A 24498-nucleotide genomic window follows, 5' to 3' on the forward strand; every position below is an offset into this window, starting at 1 on the left:
CAGATGGTCAAATGCCACATGGCTGCTCATGCCTGGAATTGGGAAATAGGGAAAAAATGCCAGCACTGCCCCTATTTGGGCAGCTGCCCTGTTTTGCCAATTTCACAAGGGCAAAAGTAGGGAAAATCCATCCAGGCTAGGGAAGAAAGATGTTTGCTCCTCCTCCTGTCAGCCAATCGCAACCAAGCCCTGAGTTGTGTCCTGGGTGTGCAAAGCTCCTTGCTGGGTGAGGGGAGGGCTTTAGGATAAGACCTTCATGGCCAGGCATGGTGGCTCACACCTGTAATCCCAGAATTTTAGGAGGCCGAGGCGGGCGGATCACTTGAGGTCAGGAGTTCAAGACCAGCCTGGCCAACATGGTGGAAGCCCGTCTCTATTAAAAATACAAAAATTAGTCAGGTGTACTGGCGCATGCATGTAATCTCAGCTACTTGGGAGGATGAGGCCTGAGACTCACTTGAACCCAGGAGGCAGAGGTTGCAGTGAGCTGAGATTGCGCCATTGCATTCCAGCCTGGATGACAGAGCCAGACTCCATTTAAAAAAAAAAAAGGATTAGACCCTCATGGCTCATGGGGCAGGCAATTCTCCTACCACTCTGGCCCCAGAGGAAGGGGACTGGGGTACTTCTCAATGCATCTGACCCAAGCCTCTTTTGGAGGCTTGGCTGGAAAGTAAGAAACACCCCTGACTCCACCCCATTGGATTTACAGGAATTCTCGCCCCACACTTGTTTAGATATTAACTCAGCCACGACAAGCCAAGGCAAACAGTCCAGGGCTGGGGCAGACGAGAGGACAGACATCTGCAGCTGCCATGGATGTGCCCTGGCCCCTGGGGTGGATTCTGCTTCTCTTGGGAAGCCCCCTTACCCAAGCTGAGCCTCTGTGAGTCTGGGGAATGGAGGGGGCTCAGCCAGCTTCCTGCACATCCGATGTCTGTGATTCCAGCGTGTAACTCCTGTTCTGTGTCACTTTCCCTACTCAAGTCCCTTACTGCCACTGTGTTTATCTACCAGCAGGTACATCCTGGTGACCCCCCGAGTCCTGAGGGTCGGCAGCCCAGAGAACATCCACATTCAGGCCCATTCGGACTCCAGGCAGCCCCTCACAAGGACCCTGGAGGTGAACCTCACAGTGTGGGACTTCCCCAGGAAGAAGACAGTGTTGGCAAGGAGCCAGCTCATTCTCTCACCAGGAAATAACTTTATGGGCCAGGCACCTGTGACGGTATGTGGCAGGCTGGGATGGGTGACCACAAAGTGAGGCTCTGGGTCAGCAATAAAGGCAAAAAGGGGCAGACTCGGTCTGGAGAGTAGACGCAGGCCCCAAAGTACTTACTGCTCCTCTCATGCCCTGTCCATTTAGAAGTCGAATGTCCTTAATACTGGGCTCCAAGAAGCCTCCATTAGCCCATTTGATGCCTCTGCATGAATTATAAAAGGTGCCTTCTGTCGGTAGCTTGGGAAGCTGAGCAAGGACTGGGTCCGTCCTTCCCTTGGCTGGGCGTTCTTGTGTAGTGAGCAACCTGCACAACTGCACGTGGCAACATGTCTCCCAAAGACAGAGCCAGAAGACCTTCAGTCAATTGCTCCTTCCAGGATCTGTCCCAGGGCTTTACCCCCAGCCAGGGAGACCCCAGCAGAGCCTGCGGAGTATGGGTATCTCTCTCTCTCTCTCTCTCTCTCTCGGGTTCCTGAGAGCCTGGTATACCCCCCACAACCAGGGCAGCAATATGTCATCATCCGGGCAACTTGGGCACCCACTTCAGTCTCCTCATTCATGGAGAAGATGGTGCTGGTGGCTCCTCATGCTGGTTACATCTTCATCCAGACAGACAAGACCATCTACACACCTGAGCACTTGGGTACAGCCCTGAGGCCCTTGGCCTGGGACAGTCACTGGCTCTCATCCCTAGTCTCTCCCAATGTCTGAGATACTCCCATCCCCTAAAACCTTTTCCACCTCCCAAGATTTCTCTCTGCATAAATGGCCCCCCCACAGCCCAAGATTCAAACCTCTCTCTCTCTCTCTCTCTCTCTCTCTCTCTCTCTCTCTCTCTCTCTCTCTCCCTTCCTCTACCCAATACTCAGAGTCCTCCTTCTCCCCCAGTTCAGTACCGGGTGTTCACTGTAAACCACAGGATGGACCCTGTGACCAAGATATTCATTCTGGACATCAAGGTGGTCTTTCCTGATGGGGGGTGAATCCGGGACTCGGGTTACACGGTGTGCATGCCCCCCGGGCTGTCCCAGAGGGCAGTCACCAGCACGAGCCCCTGTCCCCACAGAACCCGAATGGAATCCCTGTGACTAGCCAGAGTGTGTTGGCCAAGGACGGCTTCTTTTACAGCTCCTTTCACCTCCCAGAGCTTGTCAGGTGCCCTTGTCAGGTCTGGGAGCCCGAGGGGTGTCAAGGGAAGCTGTCATTCTCTGTCTCCATCTCTCTTAACTTTCTGTGCCTCAGTTTGGGGACCTGGACCATCGAAGCCCGCTACCAATGTGCACCCAGGCAGAGGTTCAAGGCTGCCTTTGATGTGAAGGAATATGGTGAGAAGGGTATGGATGGTGTGGGCAAGATGAACACGCCAGGGACAGGACTGGGATGGAAGGGAGGTTTCAGGGGGAGCCTCTGCTGTGAACCAGGACCTGAGCTGGGCACTGAGTGCTGGGTGCTGGTGTTTTAGACCTTAGGGGTTGGCAGAGCCACCGAGGAAGGAGCAGGACTGGGAGGAGATGAGGGAGCAGATGCAACACTGAGGGTGCCCATGGCTTTTTTTTCTCCTAGTCCTCCCATCTTTTGAGGTCCAGCTGATCCCCAACAGGACTTTCTTCTCCCTCAACGATGAGGCTCTGGGCATTGATATCCAGGCTCGGTGAGCCCCTTCCTCCCAGCCCTGCCAAAGGGCCAGGGACACAAAAATCGAGTGCACAGAAACAAGTGCCAGGTGTGATAGCTCATACCTGTAATCCAAGAGCTTTGGGAGATCTAGGCAGGAGGATCACTTGAGGCCAGGAGTTCAAGACCAGCCTGGACAACATGGTAAAATTTCTTCTCTACAAAAAAAAAAAAAATACAAAAGTCAGCAGCCGGGCGCAGTGGCTCATGCCTGTAATCCCAGCACTTTGGGAGGCCAAGGCAGGCAGATCATGAGGTCAAGAGATCAAGACCATCCTGGCCAACATGGTGAAACCCCTTCTCTACTAAAAATACAAAAATTAACCAGGCATGGTGGAATGTGCCTGTAGTCCCAGCTACTTGGGAGGCTCAGGCAGGAAAATCACTTGAACCCGGGAGGCGGAGGTTGCAGTGAGTGGAGATTGCACCACTGCACTCCAGCCTGGCAACAGAGCAAGACTCTGTCTCAAAAAAAAAAAAAAAAATTAGCTGGCTGGCTGGGCACGGTGGCTCATGCCTGTAATCCCAGCACTTTGGAAGATCAAGGCCATCCTGGCCAACATGGTGAAACTCTGTCTCTACTAAAAATACAAAATTAGCTGGGTGCGGTGGTAGGTGCCTATAGTCCCAGCTACTCAGGAGGCCGAGGCAGGAGAATCACTTGAAATAAGGAGGTGGAGGTTGCAGTGAGTGGAGATTGTGCCACTGCACTCCAGCCTGGTGACAGAGTGAGACTCCATCTCAAAAAAAAAAAAAGATATATATACACACACACACAATTGCTGGGCACGGTGGCACACACCTGTAGTCCTAGGTACTCAAGGACTACTGAGATGGGAGAATCGCTTGAACCCAGGAGGCGGAAGTTGCAGTGAGCCGAGATTGCACCACTGTACTCTGGGTGACAGAGTGAGACTCTGTCTGAAAAAAAAAAAAATTAGCCGGTATGGTGGTGTGTGCTTGTTGTTTCCATTACTAGGGAGGCTGAGGTGGAAGGATCACTTGAGCCCAGGAGGTAGAGATTGCAGTGAGCCAAGATTGTGCCACTGCACTCCAGTTTGGGTGACAGAGCAAGACCCTGTTGCAAAAAAAAAGAAAGAAAGAAAAGAGAAGAAGCAAGCCACTTCTGTAGCACTTAGGGTGGCAGACGCACTCTTCTCCCACCCATGGGCTATTCTGGGCCACCTATGTTGTCCTGTGAGGTTGTGCAGACCATGTCTGCCACCTGTGAGGTCGTATTTCTTCAAGTCTACAAAGTTGTACAGACCACCTTGTCTACCCGATGGAGTTATACTGAGTCTCATCTCACCTGCAGCTTCACAGTGTAGACCACCTCTGAAAGTCCATGAGGTGGTACAGGCTACCTTTGCCATCGTGAGATTGTCCAGACCATCTCTGCAGCTCTACGAGATGGCAAATGACACATTTGCCACCTTGCGTTTCGCAGACCATCTGCATAGCTCTGTGAGGTTGTTCAGGCAATGCTGTCCACCAGAGGTTGTACAGGCGATGCCTGCCACTTCTGGACATTATATATAACGTCCGCAAACCATTCCTGCAGCTCTGGCATGCCACATAGGCCACCTGGTTTCCCTGGTGAGGCTGCACAGGCCACTTCATAGGTTGCCCAGACTTCTTGCGGCTTTATGTAGTCTTAAGTCCACCTCTACCATCTCGGGAGATTGCACAGACCACATCTGCAACCCATCAAGGCTTTATGAGATATATTTTTCACCTCTCAGAGTTGTGTGTGTCATCAGTGAAACCATCTAAGTTTCCAGGGGCTACCTCTGCCCCTCCCAATTGTGCACAGCCATCTCCGAAGCAACATGAGGTGTGTGGGTGCTTCAGAGACAGTGGAATGATCCTTCATCTCCCCACCCCAGGTATATATTTAACAAGCCGGTGGACGGACATGCTCTGGTCATCTTCGGGGTAAAGTTGGATTCCCGCCGGATCCTTATCCAAAGCTCCCTGCAGACGGTGAAGGTAACTGAATCCCGGCCCCTCCCCGACCTCCAATCCACTCCACCCTCTATCACTCCCCAAGCAACCGTGTCTCTTCCTCTCTCTTATCCTACAAACAGATCTCTGAAGGCCTGGGCCACATCTCTCTCCAGAAGGACATGCTGACGTCCACATTCCAAGGCCCAGAAAAGGACTTCATTGGAGGCTCAATCTTCGTCAATGTCACCGTGTTCTCCTCAGGTGCCACCCTTGCCTAGGCCCCTGACTGAGGACAGGACATGGTGTTCTTGCCCAACGCAGACACCCAACCCACGTAGCCTGGGGCCATTAGAGAAATGGGAAAACACCAGAAGGGGTGGAAGGAGCTGAAATGGCATTATTGTCTTTCTCTGCCTTTACCAAGTTGGGGCTCCCATACTAATCCTGCCACTCACTCAGGAAATTGAACCCCCTCACGAACTCTACGGTCCCCCTGTCTCTACAGGGGGTGAGATGGTGCAAGCCAAGACCTCAGGGGTAAAGATCGTCCAGAGCCCATACAACATCAAGTTCACCAGGACACCCCAGTATTTCAAACCAGGAATGCCCTTCCACTTTCGGGTCAGAGTCTGGACTCACTACAACCAGGGACTCAGGGCTCCCTCCCCAAAACAGACCTCCCACAAGGAGACAAAAACCCACACTGGACTCACCTGTATCCAACTCATCTGAAAGTTGAATTCATCATGTTCCCCAGACTAATCCCAGAGTCCCCCCAAGCCTTAACCCAGGTACCCTCAAAGCACAGTGATGGCTCCAGAATTTCTCTATGGAGAAATTACCTTCATCACCTCTATTAGAGGCCACAATCAGGCTGGAAGGTGGTGTTTGAGGCTTTATCTAAGAGGCTGCATTTGCACGGTAAAGCATGTTCTTTTCACATGTTAATTTGAATGGGCATTGGGAAAGCAAGGAATATCCTTTGGCGTCAGTCCTACTTCACGTTTCCTGCAGGCTCTCCGTGCGTCCTCCGTCCCTCCACTCTGTCTTTCCACTCACCATCGGCTCCCAGACACCCAGGGTAACCACGTGTGGTTGTCCACTGCAAAGCTCTAGGGGGCGCCATTCATAAAAACTCTAATACGAATGGTGCCCCTGGTGCTTAGTGCATCACTTATATAGTTGTACAAAGCAATCCTCCTTATAGCCGGGCGCAGTGGCTCAGTCCTGTAATCCCAGCACTTTGGGAGGCCGAGGCGGGTGGATCATGAGGTCAAGAGATCGAGACCATCCTGGTCAACATGGTGAAACCCTGTCTCTACTAAAAATACAAAAAATTAGCTGGGCATGGTGGCGCGTGCCTGTAATCCCAGCTACTCAGGAGGCTGAGGCAGGAGAATTGACTGAACCCAGGAGGCGGAGGTTGAGGTGAGCCGAGGTCACGCCATTGCACTCCAGCCTGGGTAACAAGAACGAAACTCCGTCTCAAAAAAAAAAAACCAATCCCACTCAGATCACGTTCCAGTCTCACCTCTCACACCGGGCCACCCCAGGCTTTTTCTTCACCTTACCCCAGATTCCACCCCAGGTCTTCGTCTCAAATCCTGATGGATCCCCGGCTTCCAGAGTCCTTGTCCACTCCCCAAACCAAAAAGTGTATACCTCGACTGAGGGTTTGGCCACTCTGACCGTCAACACAGATGGAAATATGGACAAGCTCCCCGTCCAGGTACCAACTTGACAAGGCAAGGAGGGTGGGTTGGAGCTGTGTGAGCTGGAAGAGTTGGGGTCTACTTGCCCATCACCTTCCCCAGGTGAAAACTGAACAATCTCTTCGGCCAGAAGAGCAGGCTTCAGCCAGGATGACAGCTTGGCCTTACTTGACTCAGGATTCGTTAGGGAACTTCCTACACATCGAAGTAAAGACACTGGATACAGAGGTTGGCAGCAGCATCCAGCTGAGCCTCAACACAAGGCACCAGAACCCTGAAACCAAGAACAGGATCACTCACTTCACCATCCTGGTGAGGGACTGGGACCAGGATCTGAGTCAAGGAATTCTTTCCTTGGAAAAACCTTGACTTGCTGGGTTGGAGAAACTATGAAAAAATATATGACGATGGGAAAATCTTGAGTGGGCTCAGATCAAGAGGCTGAAGCAAAGAGACTATGGGCCTCCACTGTGGGCTGGGACAGCTTCCGGGAAAGACTGAAGCTGCCCTACCTTTCTCATCCTTGGTCTAACCTTGTCTCCAAGGTCCTGAGTAAGGGCCAGACTGTGAGTGCTACACATCAGCTAAAAGCCCAGGAGAGTGTCTACACGTCAGCCACTATTGATGTGACTTCAGAGATGCTGCCCTCCTTCCGCATTCTGGCCTTTTATTTACTTCCCAGAGGAGGAAGCCAGAACCCTGAGCTGGTGGCTGATTCCATATGGATTGATGTGAATGATGCATGGGGACGGTAAGACAAACTCCTGACAGTTTGTGCACCAGCATCATAAAGCCCCACGAAGGGTCTGTACAAGTGTAGGCATTCCCAAACCGGAAGCCAGGGGAGAGAGGGGGAATATCTGGCCTAAAGAGCTCAACACAAAGTACAGTGATGATGCTGGAAAATAAATACAGAGTTGGGATTAGCCTAGTGGAGCTCCCAGATGCTCCATCAGCGCAGCAGGGGACATAAACTTGAATGTGGACTTGTACGGTCTATGATTACCTTTTCCTGACATCTCTCTTTTTCTTGGTTCAGCTGAAAGTTGGCTTGAAGAATGAGGGATTATTCCAGCCTGTGGAGCCCAACAGCCTAGTGGAACTGAAGGTGACAGGTGATGCAGAAGCCACAGTGGGGCTGGTGGCTGTGGACAAGGCTGTCTATGCCTTGAACAGCAAACACAAGCTCACTCAGAAGAAGGTAAGAGCATGTGGTCTTTGGGCCAAGATATTGCCAGGATGTTCTAGCTGCAGCCTCAGCTTCTTCAGCCATAAAGAGGACAGCATCAGTGTAAGGACTCAAGGGGACGGTGCAGAGTCTAATGACTGAAAGGTGATAAGAGCTCAAAAAATGGGAGATAGTATGAGAATTATTATTTGAGCCTGCAATTCCCATTCACCACTGCTCCTTTCATTTAGGAGTCATGGAGATCTCACATCCAGGCTCCTCTCTTGTCCTCTAGGTCTGGGATGTCGTGGAAGAACATGACATTGGCTGCCCAGCACGAAGTGGGAAAGACAGATTTGCTGTGTTCAAGGATGCTGGATTGGACCTGAAAATCAGCACAGGAATGGATAGCCTGGCAAGCTCAGGTACAGGCTTGGAGGGGTGGACAGGAGGAGGGCAGGAATGGGGGCAGTGCTGCCTAGTGGGGTTTAGTGTCAAACAGATATGGGCTGTAATCCAGATCCTGTCACTTACCATGGGCTAGTCACATTTCTCTCTGAGTCTTGATTTCCTTGTCCATAAAATGGAGATAATCATTGTCAAAGATACAGACTAACAGTAGGTTAACCAGGTCGTTTATTTCTCATTCAGTAACACTGGGAAGGTCATCCTGGGACTCAGACTCCTTACAGGAGTCCATCCGTGCCAGGCAGCAGGGTGAAGGGAAGTGGGAAGGGGAGGACACTTCCACATCTCACTGGACAGAATTCAGTCACGTGGCCCCATCTAAGTGCAAGAGAGGCTAGGAAATGTAGTCTTTTTCTGAGTGATCTATACAAGATGGAGGCTTAGTTGCCACAGATGAGGGATGATAAAGATTTGGAGACAACTGAGAGTGTCTTCTCTCAGTATAAATAGTAATATTCATAACAGTTCTTATTCATTACATGCCAGACTCAGTGCTAAGTACTTGTACATGCATGATCTCATTGATAGAACTATGATTATGCCCATTTTATGTCACTGGGGAAATTAGCACCCAGAGAGGTTAAGTGACTTTCTGAAAAGCTCCCAGCTTTTAAGCAACAGTCTTGAATATAGGAGGCTATCAGGTGAAATTAAGTGATACATATAAAGCACTGGACACACAGCAAACACCCAATGAACATAATCAAGAATGTTGGTAATGATCTTGGCAATCGTTCTATCATCATTCCCTCTGCTCCCCAGATTGGCCCTGCCCCCGGGACCTTCCTCCCAGCCGCCATCACTGCTCCCTGAAGAGGATGGAGACAAAGAGGCAGGTCAGTGTCAAAGCTGCATGTCTCCCTCCATCTCCCCAACCTACTGTATCCATCAGGGCTTAGAATAGGACACCCAAAGCACTCTAGGTATTTCTAGCAGAGAGGGATCTAATGGGGGGAGTTTGGTTCTTATGAAATCATTAGATGGGCTATTGGGGTGGACGTTGGAAGGCTGCTTGCTGGGACTCAAGATAACCCCATGTCAGTCTTGCAATCCATGAAATATCAAGAAACTGCTGCCAATATCTCTCATAAGGCTGGTAGGTTGATAATGAAACATGGACTCATGCCCATTGCAAAAACACCCACAGACTGGAGCCCACCCATCAGCTACCACTGCTGCGGGAAAAACGGTTTCTGCTTCTCTTCTATCTCCCAGATCTCTCGTGAGAGCATCTCAGTGGCTGCATCTAATCCCATTCAGAACCCCAGCAGCAAGGCAGTATGGGGAATGTAGTTTTCAGATGTCTAGCCTCTGTGGTACAGGAAGGAATGCAGACAAAAGGAGAAAGAGGTCTTGAGTGTCATTGGACAATATCTAAACTGCCATCCTGAAGACTAGAGTGTGAACCAGAAGAAGGGGTTTTGAGCCTGGAGTCAGGGGAAGATGGGAGGCAGCACTGGGTGGTGTTAGAGGCATGGAATCTGAGGCTGGCACGGTGGCTCACTCCTGTAAACTCGGCACTTTGGGAGGCCAAGAGTAGGTGGATCACTTGAGATCAGGAGTTCGAGACCAGCCTGGCCAACATGGTGAAACACTGTCTCTACTAAAAATACAAAAATGAGCAGGGTGTGGTGGTGGGCACCTGTAATCCCAGCTACATGGGAAGTTTAGGCATGAGAATCGCTTGAACCTGAGAGGCAGAAGTTGTAGTGATCTGAGATTGCACCACTGTGCTCCAGCCTGGGTGACAGAGCAAGACTTCATCTCTTTTTTTTTTTTCTTTTTTTGAGATGGAGTTTCGCTCTTGTTACCCAGGCTGGAGTGCAATGGCGTGATCTCGGCTCACTGCAACCTCCGCCCCCTGGGTTCAGGCAATTCTCCTGCCTTAGCCTCCTGAGTAGCTGGGATTACAGGCACATGCCACCGTGCCCAGCTAATTTTTTGTATTTTTAGTAGAGACGGGGTTTCACCATGTTGACCAGAATGGTCTCGATCTCTTGACCTCGTGATCCACCCGCCTCGGCCTCCCAAAGTGCTGGGATTACAGGATTGAGCCACCGCGCCTGGCCAATCTCTTTTTTTTTTAAAGATGGGGTTTCACCCTGATGGCCAGGCTGGTTTTGAACTCCTGACCTCAGGTGATCCACCCACCTCAGCCTCCCAAAGTGCTAGGATTACAGGTTTTAGCCACCACGCTTGGCCGCAAGACTTCATCTCAAAAAAAAAAAAAAAAAAAAGCAGTATGGATTCTGGTCCCAGCTCAGCCACTTGGAAGCCTTGACTTTAGGCAAATGAACTCACCTTTCTGTGGCTCAGCTTCCTTGTCAGAAGCTCACCATGTGAGTTCAATATGAGGCTTCAGAAAGAGCACAGGTAAGGCACTAGACATAGCATCTGCCACAGGGTTATCGCTAAATAACGGCAAGGTGTGCATAGCATCAAGGTGAATGGGTCCTAGCTTCTTAGATCCTGCCCAACCCCTCCTCTTTCCCTCTATCCCGCAGTGAACAAGTTTAACACAGAGCTGGAGCAAAGGTGCTGTAAGGCTGGGCTCCAGGAGAGCCCGGTGGGGCTGTCCTGTGAGGAGAGAACCTGGCATGTCCGCCACGGTCCAGCCTGTGTGGCTGCTTTCCTGGACTGCTGCCATCTGTCTGAGACCCTGACTCGGGAGGCTCGAGAGGATCAGCTGCTTCTGGGGACAAGTGAGGGGGCCATGGCAGGAGATGCAGGGTGGGAGTTTTGTGGAGGGATATAGAGTGACACAGGACAGGCTAAGGGGTGATACGGGCCGTGGGGGATTGGAGAAGAGGACCCCACAAGGATTCTGGTGGAACATGGAAGAAACATGAAGGAGACTCTGCCTCACACCTGCTCCCTGCAGCGGATGAAGAGGAGGACTTGGATGATCTCTTTGAGGATGACATGCCTGTACGGACCCTGTTCCCCGAGAGTTGGCTCTGGAGGAAGTTCACTCTGCCAAAGACTGACTCGGGGCAGGACATCAGCCCCCATGCCAGAATCTGGTCCCGGGTCCTTGCCATCATCAGTGGATGCTGGTCAGGGACAGTGACCCCAGCAGTGACGTTGAGCCTCAGGACAGTCCCACAATGGGGAAAATATCTTAACGGGTTCCCTAAAAAGATGATGACCCTCTGGTGATGTTGTCACTAATGAGATGACCTGATGATTCTCAATAGTGACCATAACCCCTGCATGGTGATCCCAACCCAGAGATTCTGTCCATGCAGCACAAACTCAATGACGCCCCCTCGCTCCCAGCAGCATCTCCCACTACCCCATCTCTGTGAACATGCCGGATTCCATCACCACGTGGCAGTTTGTGGCGGTCAGCCTCAAGGCTGGTCAAGGTGATCCCCAGCAAGCCCAGTGCTAAGGGAATGTGGGTATGGAGACCCTACCCAGCCCCTCTCCCCAACCCAGCCTGTGCTTGAACCCAGTGTGCTCTCCTGGCTGTAGGTCTCTGTGTCTCAGACCCCTTTGAGCTGACAGTTATGAAATCCTTCTTTGTGGACCTTAAGTTGCCCCACTCCGTGATCAGGAATGAGCAGGTGCAGATCCAAGCCGTGTTGCACAATTTCAGGAATCATCAGGCCAAGGTGAATCCCCTGAGCCCTCAACTTCCTGCCAAAATCTCTGCTAGCATGTATTTTATTTTATGCTTAAATTATTTTTATTTGTTTATTAGATGGAGTCTTGCTCTGTTGTCCAGGATGGAATGTAGTGGTGTGATCTTGGCTCACTGCAACCTCCACCTCTAGGGTTCAAGTGATTCTCCTACCTCAGCCTTCCAAGTAGCTGGAACTACAGGCATGCACCACCATGCCCAGTTGATTTTTGTATTTTTAATAGAGACAGGGTTTCACCATGTCAGCCAGGCTGGTCTCGAACCTCTGACCTCAAGTGATCTGCCTGCCTCAGCCTCCCAAAGTGCTGGGATTACAGGGTGAGCCACTGTGCCCAGCCTATTTTTTTTAATTTATTTTTTGAGATGGAGTTTTCTCTGTTACCCAGGCTGGAGTGCAGTGGTGTGATCTCAGTTCAACCTCCGTCTCCCGGGTTCAAGCAATTCTCCTACCTCAACCTCCTGAGTAGCTGGGACTACAGGCGCCCACCACCACACCTGGGTAATTTTTGTATTTTTAGTAGAGACAGGGTTTTGCCGTGTTGGCCAGGCTGATCTCAAACTCCTGACCTCAAGTGATCCACCTGCCTCGGCCTCCCAAAGTGCTGGGATTACAGGTGTGAACCACTGCACCCAGGCTATTTTATTTTATTTTTGGAAACAGAGTCTCGCTCTGTTGCCCAGGCTAGAGTGCAGTAGCGCGATCTCAGCTCGCTGCAACCTCACCTCACAGGTTCAAGTGATTCTTGTGCCTCAGCCTCCCCAGTAGCTGGGGTCTCAGATGTGTGCCACCACGCCTAGCTAATTTTTAGTATTTTGAGCAGAGACAGAATTTTGCTGGTTGCCCAGGGTGGTCTCAAACTCCTGAGCTCAGGCAATCCACCCTCCTTGGCCTCCCAAAGTGTTAGGATTACAGGCGGGAGCCACCATACCCAGCCTGTTAGTGTGTTTTAGAAAAGGAAGTTGGGTGTATTTATTATTCCCATGGGTCAGTAAAGTGGAGGCTGTTTTGGAAAATCTAAAATATTCTCTTATTTAACTAGGCATATTGGTGCACACCTGTATTTCAGCTACTTGAGAGGCTGAGGTAGGAGGATGGCTTGAGCCCAGGAGATTAAGGTTGCAGTGACCTGTGATTGCACCACTGCACTCCAGCCTGGGTGACAGAGTGAGACCTTGTCTCTACAGAAAGTAATTTTAAGAAGATTAGTTAGCCAGGCTTGATGGAATGCACCTGTGGTCCCAGCTACTCAGGAAGCTAAAGCAGGAGGATCGCTTGACCCCAGGAGTTCCAGGCTGCACTGAGTCCTATTTGTGCCACTCCACTCCAATCTGGGTGATACAGCAAGATAAAGGAAGAGAGGAAGGAGGGAAGAAGGAAGGAAGGAAGGGAGGGAGGGAGGGAGGGATTAATTTAAACCTCACGACAACCCCATCAGATGGGTACTATTATTGTTCTTGGTTTAGAGATAAGGAAATTGAAGCACAGAGAGGTTAAAGGGCTTGCCTGGAGTCACACAGCACATAAATGGCAGATGAGGCTCTGACTCAGGCTGGGTCTGTGGTCCCCATCACTAGGCTTCACTGTCACCTACTTGGGCATCTCAGGGCAAGGAGGGGACTGTGACACTAGGGTCCTGGACCACGCCATGGATTGATACCCCCTCCCTTTGCCCATTCTGCTCTAGGTCCGAGTGGAGTTCCCCCACAGGGAGCCACTGTGCAGCGCGTCAAAGCCAGGAGCACCATCCCGCCAGGTGGTGGTCATGCCCCCCACCTCCTCCAAGATGGTACCCTTTGTTCTTCTCCCTCTGGAGATAGGCAAAGTGGACGTGGAGGTCAAGGCTGTGGGCTACGGGATCCAGGACCACGTGAAGAAGACACTCTTGGTCCGGGTAATGGGCACCCCCAGCTCCCTAGCTATTGGTGCAGACAGCAGGGCTTCCACCAGGTCCAGGCTGTGTGATCGTGGATGGGGCAGGTGGGCCCAGGATGGATAAACAGGGCTCCTAGATGGGAGTGAGGTGAGAGAGAACGGATCTGACAGTTCAGTTGGTCAGCCAAGCACAGCGGTTTACACCAGTAATCTCAGTAGTTTGGGAGACCGAGGCGGGTAGATCATCTGAGGTCAGGAATTTGAGACCAGCCTGGCCAACATGGTGAAACCCCATCTCTACTAAAAATACAAAATTAACTGGGCGTGGTAATGCACACCTGTAGTCCCAGCTACTCTGGAGGCTGAGGCAGGAGAATCACTTGAACCTGGGAAGTGGAGGATGCAGAGAGCCAAGATGGCACCACTGCACTCCAGCCTGGGTGACAGAGTGAGGCTCTGTCTTCAAAAAAAAAAAACACAAAGAAAAAAAGTTTAGTCAGTGGACTGATGGGAGGGGCTCACAAGACCCCACTTCAAAGGAGTCAGGCCTGGGATCAAATCTTGTCTCTGCTTTGTGACCTTGGGCAACTTACTTAACTTCTGTGTTCTGAGCCTCCCTTTCTTTGTTTGCGGGATGAGGGTAATTTTCATACCAGCGAATAATCAGAGTTGCAAAAATGACCATAACCAGTGTATGGTCCATCAAAAATACTTTATTAGGCTGGGTGTGGTGGCTCATGCCTGTAATCCTAGCACTTTGGGGGGCCAAGGCAGGTGAATCATGAGGTCAGGAGTTCAAGACTAGCCTGGCCAACATACTGAAACCCCATCTCTACTAAAAATACAAAAAATTAGCTGGGTATGGTGGTGGGTGCCTGTAATCTCAGTTACTCGGGAGGCTGAGGCAAGAGAATCTCACTTGAACCCGGGAGGCGGAGGTTGCAGTGAGCCAAGATCACACCACTGCACTCCAGCCTGGGCGACAGTGCAGGACTCTGTCCAATTAAAAAAAAAAAATTTGTCTGGTGTGGTGGTGCGCACCTGTAGTCCCAGTTACTCAAAAAGCCGAGAGGGGATTGCTTGAGCCCATGAAATTGAGCCTGAAGCTGAGATCGCACCACTGCACCCCAGCCTGGGTGACAGAGCAAGACCCTCTCTCCGAAAAACAAACAAACGAGCAAAAAACTTTATTTACTTTACAAACGCTTAAGATATGGGTGCTTAAGAATATTAACTCCGTCAGCTGTGGTGGCACCCTCCTGTATTCCCAGCTATTTGGGAGGCTGAAGTGGGAGGATCATTTGAGCATAGAAATTTGAGTCTAGCCTGGGCAACCTAGAGAGAACCTTCTCTGAAAAAAAAAAAAAAAAAAAACATTAACTGGGCCAGCCATGGTGGTTCATGCCTGTAGTCCCAGCACTTTGGGAGGCCGAAGTAGGTGAATCACGTCAGGCCAAGAGTTCAAGACCAGCCTGGCCAACATAGCTTAACCCCCATCTCTACTAAAAATACAAAAATTAGCCTGGTGTGGTGGTGTGCACCTGTAATCCCAGCTACTCAGTAGGCTGAGGCACAAGAATCGCTTGAACCCAGGATTTTTTGAGAACCTGTCTCAAAAAAAATTAATTCAGTCCTCCAAACAACCCTCTGAGGTAGGGACAATTATTATCCCCCTTTTACAGATGAGAAAACTGGGGCAGAGAGAGGGTAAGTAACTTTCCCAAGGACACACAGGAAGCGGAAGAGCTGGGATTTGAACCCAGGTATTTGGGCTCCAGAGTCTGTGCTTATCATAGCCCAGCAATGCCTCCTGCACCGTCACTGCGATTGTCATTATTACTGTGGCTGCTGTTTTTGCTTTTGACTTAGATCCTCCTCTCGTCCCTCAGGCAGGGGGTCAGATTCAACAAATGTCCCGTAGTATCCTCCTGAATCCCCAAGGTTTGTGAGCTCTGCAGGGGACATGTGAGATCCTGGGGCCATGCTGGGAAGGAGGAGGGAGTGGGCATGAGGGGGTGTGCCCAGGTGGGAATCCCCAGCCCCAGAGCCTACTTGTCACAGAAGGTTATGCTTCTTCAGGTCAGACCCAGACAGAACTGGTGCCAAGACAGGAGTTCTTGAACATGGTACCCGACACGCAGGCAGAAGTGTTTATCAGTGTTCAAGGTGCTGGGGGACACAGGGATGTGGGGAGGGCTGGCGCTGGGTCCTCTAAGGTCCATGAGGCATCAGGGCTGGAGGAACTGGGGGTGGCCATGTGGGGTGATCAGTGAACCATGGTGGCGTAGGCAGAGGCCACTCCCAGAGTCACCCAACTCACCCACCTGACAGGTGACATCCTTGGTGAGGCGACTGTGGGTAGCCTGACACCCGAAGACATGCAGCAGCTGCTGCGGGTCCCCAAGGGCTGCCCCGAGCAGACACTGAGCTCCCTGATGCCTGTCGTCATCCTGACCCGATATTTGGATGCCACCGGCCAGTGGGGCAAGGTCAGGGTGGAACACAGGGACTAGGTGATGAAGAATATTGTAAGCGGTGAGAGCAGGAACCCTCCTGGGGCCTCCAGGGGGTGTCTGGGGCTCTCCCGGTGGGTGGCTGGGGCACCCCCAAGATTGGGGAAATCGTGGGGTGACCCCCGGCCTCAGGCACTAACACCCAAACTGTGACTCCTCCTCCAGACTCAGCTTGATACTGAGTTCCCCAAGGTCATTCCATGACTGACACACCTGTGGGACTTCTTCACCCTGACCCCTTCCCAGACTTCAATTTTTTTTTTTTTTTGCAGTGGAGTCTCACTCTGTCACCCAGGCTGGGGTGCAGTGGTGTGATCTCAGCTCACTGCAACCTCTGCCTCCCAGGTTCAAGCCATTCTCCTGCCTCAGCCTCCTGTGTGACTGGGATTACAGATGCCTGCCACCATGCCCATTAATTTTTGCATTTTAAATCATTTATTTATTTATTTTTCGATACAGTCTCACTCTGTCACCCAGACTGGAGTGCAGTGGTGCAATTTCAGCTCACTTAAACCTCTGCCTCCTGAGTTTGATTGATTCCCCTGCTTTGGCCTCCTGCAGAGCTGGAATTACAGGTGCCAGCCATCACAGCCGGCTCATTTTTGGATTTTTTGTAGAGATGGGGTTTTGCCATGTTGGTCAGGCTGTTCTTGAACTCCTGACCTCAGGTGATCCACCTGCCTTGGCTTCCCAAAGTGCTGGAATTACCAATGTGAGCCACTGCGCACAGCCTCCAGGCTTCAGTCTTATAACAGACACCCTGATTTCTCCCAAAAAGCCATCCTGCCAGAGGATGTTATACTCGGACCCTGCTCCAGGTTACACTCCCACCCCCAGGGAATCCCAGGGAATACCCAGGCAGCAAACCCCAGAATAACCCCAGGGAGTGGCCCCTTGGTTGTACCTGGATGCTGACACCTCCCCAGGTTACAACCGAACACCCCAGGGAGCAACCAGAGAGGAACACCCCTGGTAACACCCACAGACCTCTGAGCTAATTGTCCCAGGTTACCCTCAGACTCCAGCCTTTCCTCCAAGTCTTCTCAAGCAGTAACCCCTCAGGTAACATCCAGATACTATCACCCCAATGCTCCAAACAATCAGTAAACCGCTGAGCGTGGTGGCTCACGCCTATAATCCCAGCACTTTGGGAGGCCGAGGTGGGCAGATCACAAGGTCAGGAGATCGAGACCATCCTCAGGGAGGAGAATCACTTGAACCTGGGAGTCGGAGGTTGCAGGGAGCCAAGATCACACCACTGCACTCCAGCCTGGGCATCAGAGCAAAACTCTGTATCAAAAATATACATATATATTTGCTTCCCAAGCTGTATATAAGGTGGGCAAAAATTTTTTAAATTAAAAAAATTAAAAATAAAGAAAAGGGCCGGGTGCAGTGGCTTACGCCTGTAATCCAAGCACTTTGGAGGCCAAGACGGGCAGATCACCTGAGGTCGGGAGTTCAAGACCAGCCTGACCAACATGGTGATACTCCGTCTCTACTAAAAATACAAAAAATTAGCTGGGCATGGTGGCGCGTGCCTGTAATCCCAGCTACTCAGGAGGCTGAGGCAGGAGAATTGCCTGAACCCAGGAGGTGGAGGTTGCGGTGAGCCAAGATCACGCCATTGCACTCCAGCCTGGGTAACAAGAGCAAAACTCTGCCTCAAATAATAATATAATAAAATGAAGAAAGAAAAAGGAAAACTTCCAGGTAGCGCCCCTCCCAGGTTGCATGTGGACAACACCTTCTATGATTTCTTCCAGCAGCAACTCCAAGGCTGGCATGCCCTGCCCCAGAGTCCCCGAGGTGAAGGTCACCTGGGTTATACCCGGAGTCAACTGCCTCCTGGGTCCCTCAAAGTCATTCCTGAGCCCTGCCCTTCACTTACGCCTGGGCCCTAAACCCCCCTCCAGAGTACACCTGGACAATAGGCCACCCCTTCTAGATGACCTCCAGGTGTGACACCCCCATGCCACCTCCAGTCCCTGCCCACCAGGTTCTATCTGTAACACTGATTGTCCCTCCAAGCCCTGCTCTGTTTCCCCAGGGTACACCCAGATGCTGACCCACCGGAGTTCAGACAGCACCTACCACACCTCCAAGGGGAACCCAGGAAGCACCTGGTGAGGATGACCCTGTCTCTCCTGCCACTGCCACCCTCGAAGCCCAAGGGGCCAGCCTGGGGCCTGATTTCCCAGGAGCATCCATGCTGCCGTCTTGGGGTCTTGGGGTATCCAGTGCATGGGCCTGGGGCATTCTGCACTGGCAGACCTGGGCAGCGGTGAATGGCAGGGGTCCACCTGGGAGGGTATGTATGGCCCATGGTGTAGACTCCCCTGTCCCAGAGCCCCCTTGGCTGCCGTTCGCAGGTGTCACCCTCGCTCTCTGCCAACAGGCTTACAAACTATGTGTTCCGCGTCTTTGCCCTGGCCTACCCTATGATGACGACCAGCGTTCTTGACCTGCCCTCTCTCTGTGCCATGGCCAACTGGCTCATCATCAACAGGCAGGCGGAGGACGGGCACTTCCTGGAGAAGGGCCCTGTGGTCATGACATCCATGCAGGTAGTCACAGCCCTCCCTATCCAGGCCATTCAAACCCATCCGCAGGGCTCTGTGCACTAGGAGGGGGATTTCAGGCTCCCAATCTGTTCTTGGGCAGATGAGAACAGGAAAGAGCTGAGGCTCAGTGCCAAGGATCACACCTGCCCTGGTCTGAACCACCTCGTGCTCTGTTAGAATGTGGGTGAGGCTGGGCACATCTGGGAACCCATCCCTTCCTCATCCCCACATCAAGCAGTGGCCTGCCCTGGCCCTCTTCCCTTGGAGACTGTGTCCTGCCAGCTTGCACACCCATCTCTACCAAGAGTCCCTTTGCACCAGCATCCAGAGAAGTCTTTCAAATGCAGTCTGGCAGGTCTCTCCCCTGCTCAAACACCTGCTGTGGCTCACAGCTACCTTTATCTATATCTCCTCCTAGGACTCACCTCACCACTCCCTGCTCACTATGCACACTTAACCATTCATGGGCTCTTCCAACTCTCCCCCAAAAAGGGCTTTTGCTGTCCTCTCTGCATGTATCAGGCCAAATTATTATTATTATTAATTATTTTGAGAAAGAGTTCCACTCTGTCACCCAAACTGCAATGCAGTGGCATGATCTCAACTCACTGCGACCTCCACCTCCCGGGTTCAAGTGATTCTTATGCCTCGGCCACCCAAGTAGCTGAGATTATAGGCATGTGCCACCGCGCCCAGCTAATTTTTACATTTTTGTTTTAGTAGACATGGGTTTTCGCCATGTTGTCCAGGCTGGTCTCAAACTTCTGGCCACAAGTGATCTGCCTGCCTCAGCCTCCCAAAGTTCTGGCATTACCGACATGAGCCACAGTGCCCAGACTACTATTATTATTTTTAGAGACAGGATCTTCTTCTGTCACCCAAGCTGGAATGCAGTGGCACAATCATAGCTCACTACAACCTCAAACTTCCGAGCTCAAGAGATCCTCCTGCCTCAGCCCCCTCAGCGGTTGGGACTACAGGTGCACACCACCATTCCTGGCTATTTTTTTTTTTTTTTTGAGACAGAGTTTCGCTCTTGTTACTCAGGCTGGAGTGCAATGGTGCGATCTTGGCTCACCACAACCTTCACCTCCTGGGTTCAGGCAATTCTCCTGCCTCAGCCTCCTGAGTAGCTGGGATTACAGGCACGCGCCACCATGCCCAGCTAATTTTTTGTATTTTTAGTAGAGACGGGGTTTCACCATGTTGACCAGGATGGTCTTGATCTCTTGACCTCGTGATCCATCCGCCTCGGCCTCCCAAAGTGCTGGGATTACAGGCGTGAGCCATCACCCCCGGCCCTGACATGACCTTATAAGGAGACCCATCATTAGACAGGGTCTGCTCTAATCCAGTATGACATCTTCTTAATTTTAATCACATCCTCAAAGGCCTCATTTCCAAATAAGATCACATCTTGAGGTCCTGCATGAACACGAATTTTGGGGGACACTATTCAAGTCCAGACAGGAGGTGAGGGTGGAAGCTGGGGTACTAAAGAGATGTTTGAACCCTGACTTGGCCACTTTCTAGAAATGGGAAGTCTCTGCCACTCTGACCCTATTTTCTCATCAGGAAAGTGGGGCTGCTGCCAGAATGCTCTGATATGGTGTACAGAGCTCAGCCTCTCAGGTTGATAGCTTTTTGTTTGTTTGTTTGTTTTGTTTTGTTTTTAGAGATGGGGTTTTACCATGTTGGTCAGGCTGGTCTCAAACTCCCGACTTCAGGTGATCCACCCTTCTTGGTCTCACAAAGTGCTGGGATTACAAGCATGAGCCACCATGCCTGGCCTTGTTTTGTTTTTGAGACAGAGTTTCGCTCTGTCATCCAGGCTAGAGTGCAATGGCACAATCTCGGCTCACTGTACCTTCCACCTCCCAGGTTCAAGCAATTCTCCTGCCTCAGCCTCCCCAGCAACTGGGCTTACAGGCACCCACCATCTTGACCAACTAATTTTTATATTTTTGTAGAGACATGGTTTCATCTTGTTGGCCAGGCTAGTCTCAAACTCCTGACCTCAGGTGATCCTACTGCTGCAGCCTCCCAAAGTGCTGGGATTGCAGATGTGAGCCATCGCGCCTGGCTGATGGCTTTTGTTAGTAGGGCAGACCCCAGGGAGGGAAACCTCTCCTCTCTGTCTTTATCCCACCTCCACCATTATCCAGCCCAGAGCTGGGTACTTGGAAGCTTCTCAGGGTCAGACAAGAGAGGCTGAGGAAGGCATCACCAAGATGCTGAGGGGATCACATGGGGGACTCTGCATCACCCACAGGGTGGCTACCAAGGCTCCGAGGCGAATATATCCCTCACGGCTCTTGTCGGGATAGCCCTGGATGAGGGAAAGGAGCTGTGCAGCCGGGAGATACCGGTAGGATCCGGAGAGGAGGGCAGGATCTGTGGGGCCCTCCAGCCCCAGCACCTGGAAAGCTCTTCCAGCCTCATGTCCCTCTGGGTCCCTCCAACTCCCAGACTTCTCTCCTCTGGTGATCTCCCTCTGGCCTCCTCCCTCTGACCCTCTAGAATTTGATGACCAGCATCGAGCGAGCCCGTGGATTCCTGGAGAGAAAACTCCCGACATTCAGACAACATTTGCCATAGCCACATTATCCTACGCACTGGCCCTCGCCAACAGCCCCCAGGCCAACGACCGCCTGGACAGCTTTGCCAGCCAAGGTGGGTGTGGGCAATTCTTAGTCAACCTCAGTCGTGGAGTGGGGAGAGGGTGATCTCAAACCCAGCAAGGTGTCACTCATCACTTAGTGTTTCCTGAGCACCCACTCTGTGTCAACTCTTGAGCCCAAACCCCGTGAGACCAAAGTAAGTGACACTGATGAGGTCCCCGCCCTCAACGGTCCTACAGTCCTTGGGAGAGACAATCAGAAGACAGGTCACTGTATAATTCCAAACTGAATCCAGGAGCAGTGGCTAATGCCTGTAATCCCGGAACTTTGGGAGGACGAGGCAGGAGGATCACCTGAGGTCAGGACTTCGAGACCAGCCTGGTCAACATGGTGAAACCCTGTCTCTACTAAAAATATAAAAATTAGCCAGGCATGGTGGCAGTTACCTGTAATCCCAGCTATTCGGGAGGCTGAGGCATGAGAATCACCTGAACCCAAGGGGCAGAGGTTGCACTGAGCTGAGATTGCACCACTGCACTCCAGCCTGGATGACAGAAGGAGACTCTGTCTCAAAATAATGATGATAATGATAATAATAATAATAACTCCAAACTGAGACAAGCACTGAGATGATAACACACAAGGTGGGTAGGAGAGATAGCAACGGGAGGGGAGTACAGATTGGGGGACCGAGATGAAAGACGGAAAGACATACCTGCTAGGTGTGGTAGCTCATGTCTGTAATCCCAGCCACTTGGGAGGCTGAGACAGGAGGATTGCTTGAGGCCAGGAGTTTATGACCAAACTGGGCAACATAGTGAGACCCCATCTCTAAAAAAAAAAGTTTGTGATTAGCTGGCTATGGTGGTATGCACCTGTAGTCCCAGTTACTAGGGAGGCTGAGGCAGGAGGATCACTTGAGTCCAGAAGGTCAAGTCTGCAGTGAGCTATGATCAACCCCACTGCACTCAAGCCTGGGCAACAGAGCAAGACTCTGTCTCTATATAAAAATAAAAAAGGCTGGGCATGGTGACTCATGCCTGTAATCCCTGCACTTTGGGAGGCCGAGGCAGGCAGCTCACAAGGTCAGGTGTTTGAGACCAGCCTGACCAACATGGTGAAACCACATCTCTACTAAAAGTATAAAAATTATCCAGGCATAATGGTGCATGCCTGTAATCCCAGCTACTCAGGAGGCTGAGGCAGGAGAATCACTTGAACTTGGGAAGTAGAGGTTGCAGTGAGCTGAGATCTCGCCACTCTACTCCAGCCTCAGCGACAGAGCAAGACTGTCTCAAGAAAACCTTATTTTTAAGGTACACCTTCATGAAAGACCATGGACATTCCAAGCAAAGGGAACAGCACAAGTAAACACCCTGAGGTGGAAAGAGTGCTTGGTGTTGTCAAGGATGGAGAGGGATTTTTTGTTTTGTTTTGTTTTTGATTTTTGGTTTTTTGAGACAGAGTCTCTTGCTCTGTCACCCAGGCTAGAGTGCAATGGCATGATCTCGGCTCACTGCAACCATCCACCTCCTGGGTTCAAGCAATTCTCCTGCCTCAGCCTCCCAAGTAACTGGGACTACAGGCACCCACCACCATGCCTGGCTAACTTTTGTATTTTTAGTAGAGATGGGGTTTCACCATATTGGCCAGGATGGTCTCAAACTCCTGACTCTATGATCCGCCTGCCTCAGCCTCCCAAAGTGCTGAGATTACAGGTGTGAGCCACCGAGCCCAGCAGGATGGAGAGGTTATAAAATCTTCCCCTGGTTGATTCTACCGCATCCCCAAGGATCCACATCCCGTCTGCTACATTCCACAAGGCAAAGAAAGTGGAGCTAGGTCAATTTGCTTGCAGTGGGACTGGAGAGACCTAAAGGAACTTTTACCGTTTTTTTTGGTTTTTTTGTTTTTTTTTTTTTTTGGTGAGACAGAGTCTCACTCTTGTCACCCAGGCTGGAGTGCAATGGCATGATCTTGGCTCACTGCAACCTCCACCTCCCAGGTTCAAGCGATTCTCCTGCCTCAACCTCCTGAGTAGCTGGGATTATAGGTGCCCACCACCACGCCCAACTAACTTTTTTGTATTTTTAGTAGAGACCGGGTTTCACCATATTGGCCAGGCTGGTCTGGAACTCCTGACCTCAGGGGATCCACCTGCCTCGGCCTCCCAGAGTTCTGGGATTATAAGCATGAGTCACCACGCCCAGCCAGGAACTTTTTTTTTTTAACTCAATTTCTCCATTGGTAAATGGAGTCCTGTCTCCTAGGGTCGTTCTGAAAATGGAATGTCCACGTTTCCTTAGCAAAGAGCTTCACATAAAGTAGGCGATGAGGGCTGGGCACGGTGGCTCATGCCTGTAATCCCAACACTTTGGGAGGTCAAAGTGAGAGAATGGCTTGAGGCCAGGAGTTCGAAACCAGCCTGGACAACATAATGAGAACCACCCCCACCCCCCCTACAAAAATAAAAATAAAGTAGGTGATCAATAAGATGACAGATGAGAAAACTGGGCCAGATGGCACAGGAGAGAGCAGGTTAAGGTGGGCAGGCCCAGCTCTGGGTGAAAAGCCGGGCATCCCTATTTCTAGACAAAACCCACTGGCCAGTGGATGAGCAGAAGCTGGGCCCCCTGTACACTGTTGAGGCCACAGCCTATGCGCTCATGCAGAAGCTGGAGCTTGGCCGGCACAATGAGACACACCCCATTGCCAAGTGGCTACTAGAGAAGCGGGAGCTTGGAGGAGGCTTCGGGTCCACCCAGGTGATGGGGACCTCCGGGAGGTGGGGGCCAGGGTCGCTAGCCAAGGTGCTGACGTGCCCAGCCCAGGGGGGGAGGGGGGGTGGAGCTGTCCTTGGTCTTGACGTGCCGCCCAGTGGTTTCTTGGGTGCTGTCTGTGGTGCTGATCCACATACCCCTCCCCCCCCCACACACCTCCCCACCCCATTCCAACACCCAGACCACGGTGGTGGCCCTTGAAGCTCTGACCCGCTTCCGCGAAGATGTTCCCTTCGAGGGTGTCCAGGATCTCCGTGTTCAGATCAGTGCCCCCAAGAGAGCCTTGAATGTGAATTGGCAGATTGATGAC

General features: G+C 51.5%; 2 protein-coding genes across 3 annotated transcripts; both read left to right on the forward strand.

Annotated features, from left to right (window-relative positions):
* The first annotated feature begins 766 nt into the window (after positions 1–766).
* Positions 767–7301, forward strand: LOC103789763 (complement C3-like). Of its 2 annotated transcripts, none has more exons than XM_078361732.1 (6): positions 767–886; positions 1018–1228; positions 2465–2873; positions 4783–4885; positions 4984–6572; positions 6658–7301. In XM_078361732.1, exons 1-3 carry the CDS (start codon positions 816–818, stop codon positions 2531–2533), a joined length of 351 nt encoding a protein of 116 aa, XP_078217858.1. In that variant the 5' UTR covers positions 767–815; the 3' UTR covers positions 2534–2873; positions 4783–4885; positions 4984–6572; positions 6658–7301. The 2 variants fall into 2 exon arrangements, with proteins under 2 accessions (XP_078217858.1, XP_078217859.1); XM_078361733.1 differs by having other exon boundaries at positions 1021–1228.
* A 3396-nt stretch (positions 7302–10697) lies between these two features.
* On the forward strand, positions 10698–21557 carry LOC100400012 (putative protein C3P1). Its single transcript, XM_078361731.1, is given in 12 exon segments — positions 10698–11184; positions 11474–11559; positions 11669–11808; positions 13523–13591; positions 15600–15651; positions 15790–15876; positions 18274–18349; positions 18622–18790; positions 21060–21155; positions 21308–21353; positions 21356–21469; positions 21472–21557. Coding segments are annotated over 12 exon segments (1092 nt in total). The 5' UTR covers positions 10698–11113.
* The last annotated feature ends 2941 nt before the right edge of the window (positions 21558–24498 follow it).

Source organism: Callithrix jacchus, chromosome 22, assembly GCF_049354715.1.
Source record: "Callithrix jacchus isolate 240 chromosome 22, calJac240_pri, whole genome shotgun sequence".
NCBI lineage: Eukaryota > Metazoa > Chordata > Mammalia > Primates > Cebidae > Callithrix > Callithrix jacchus.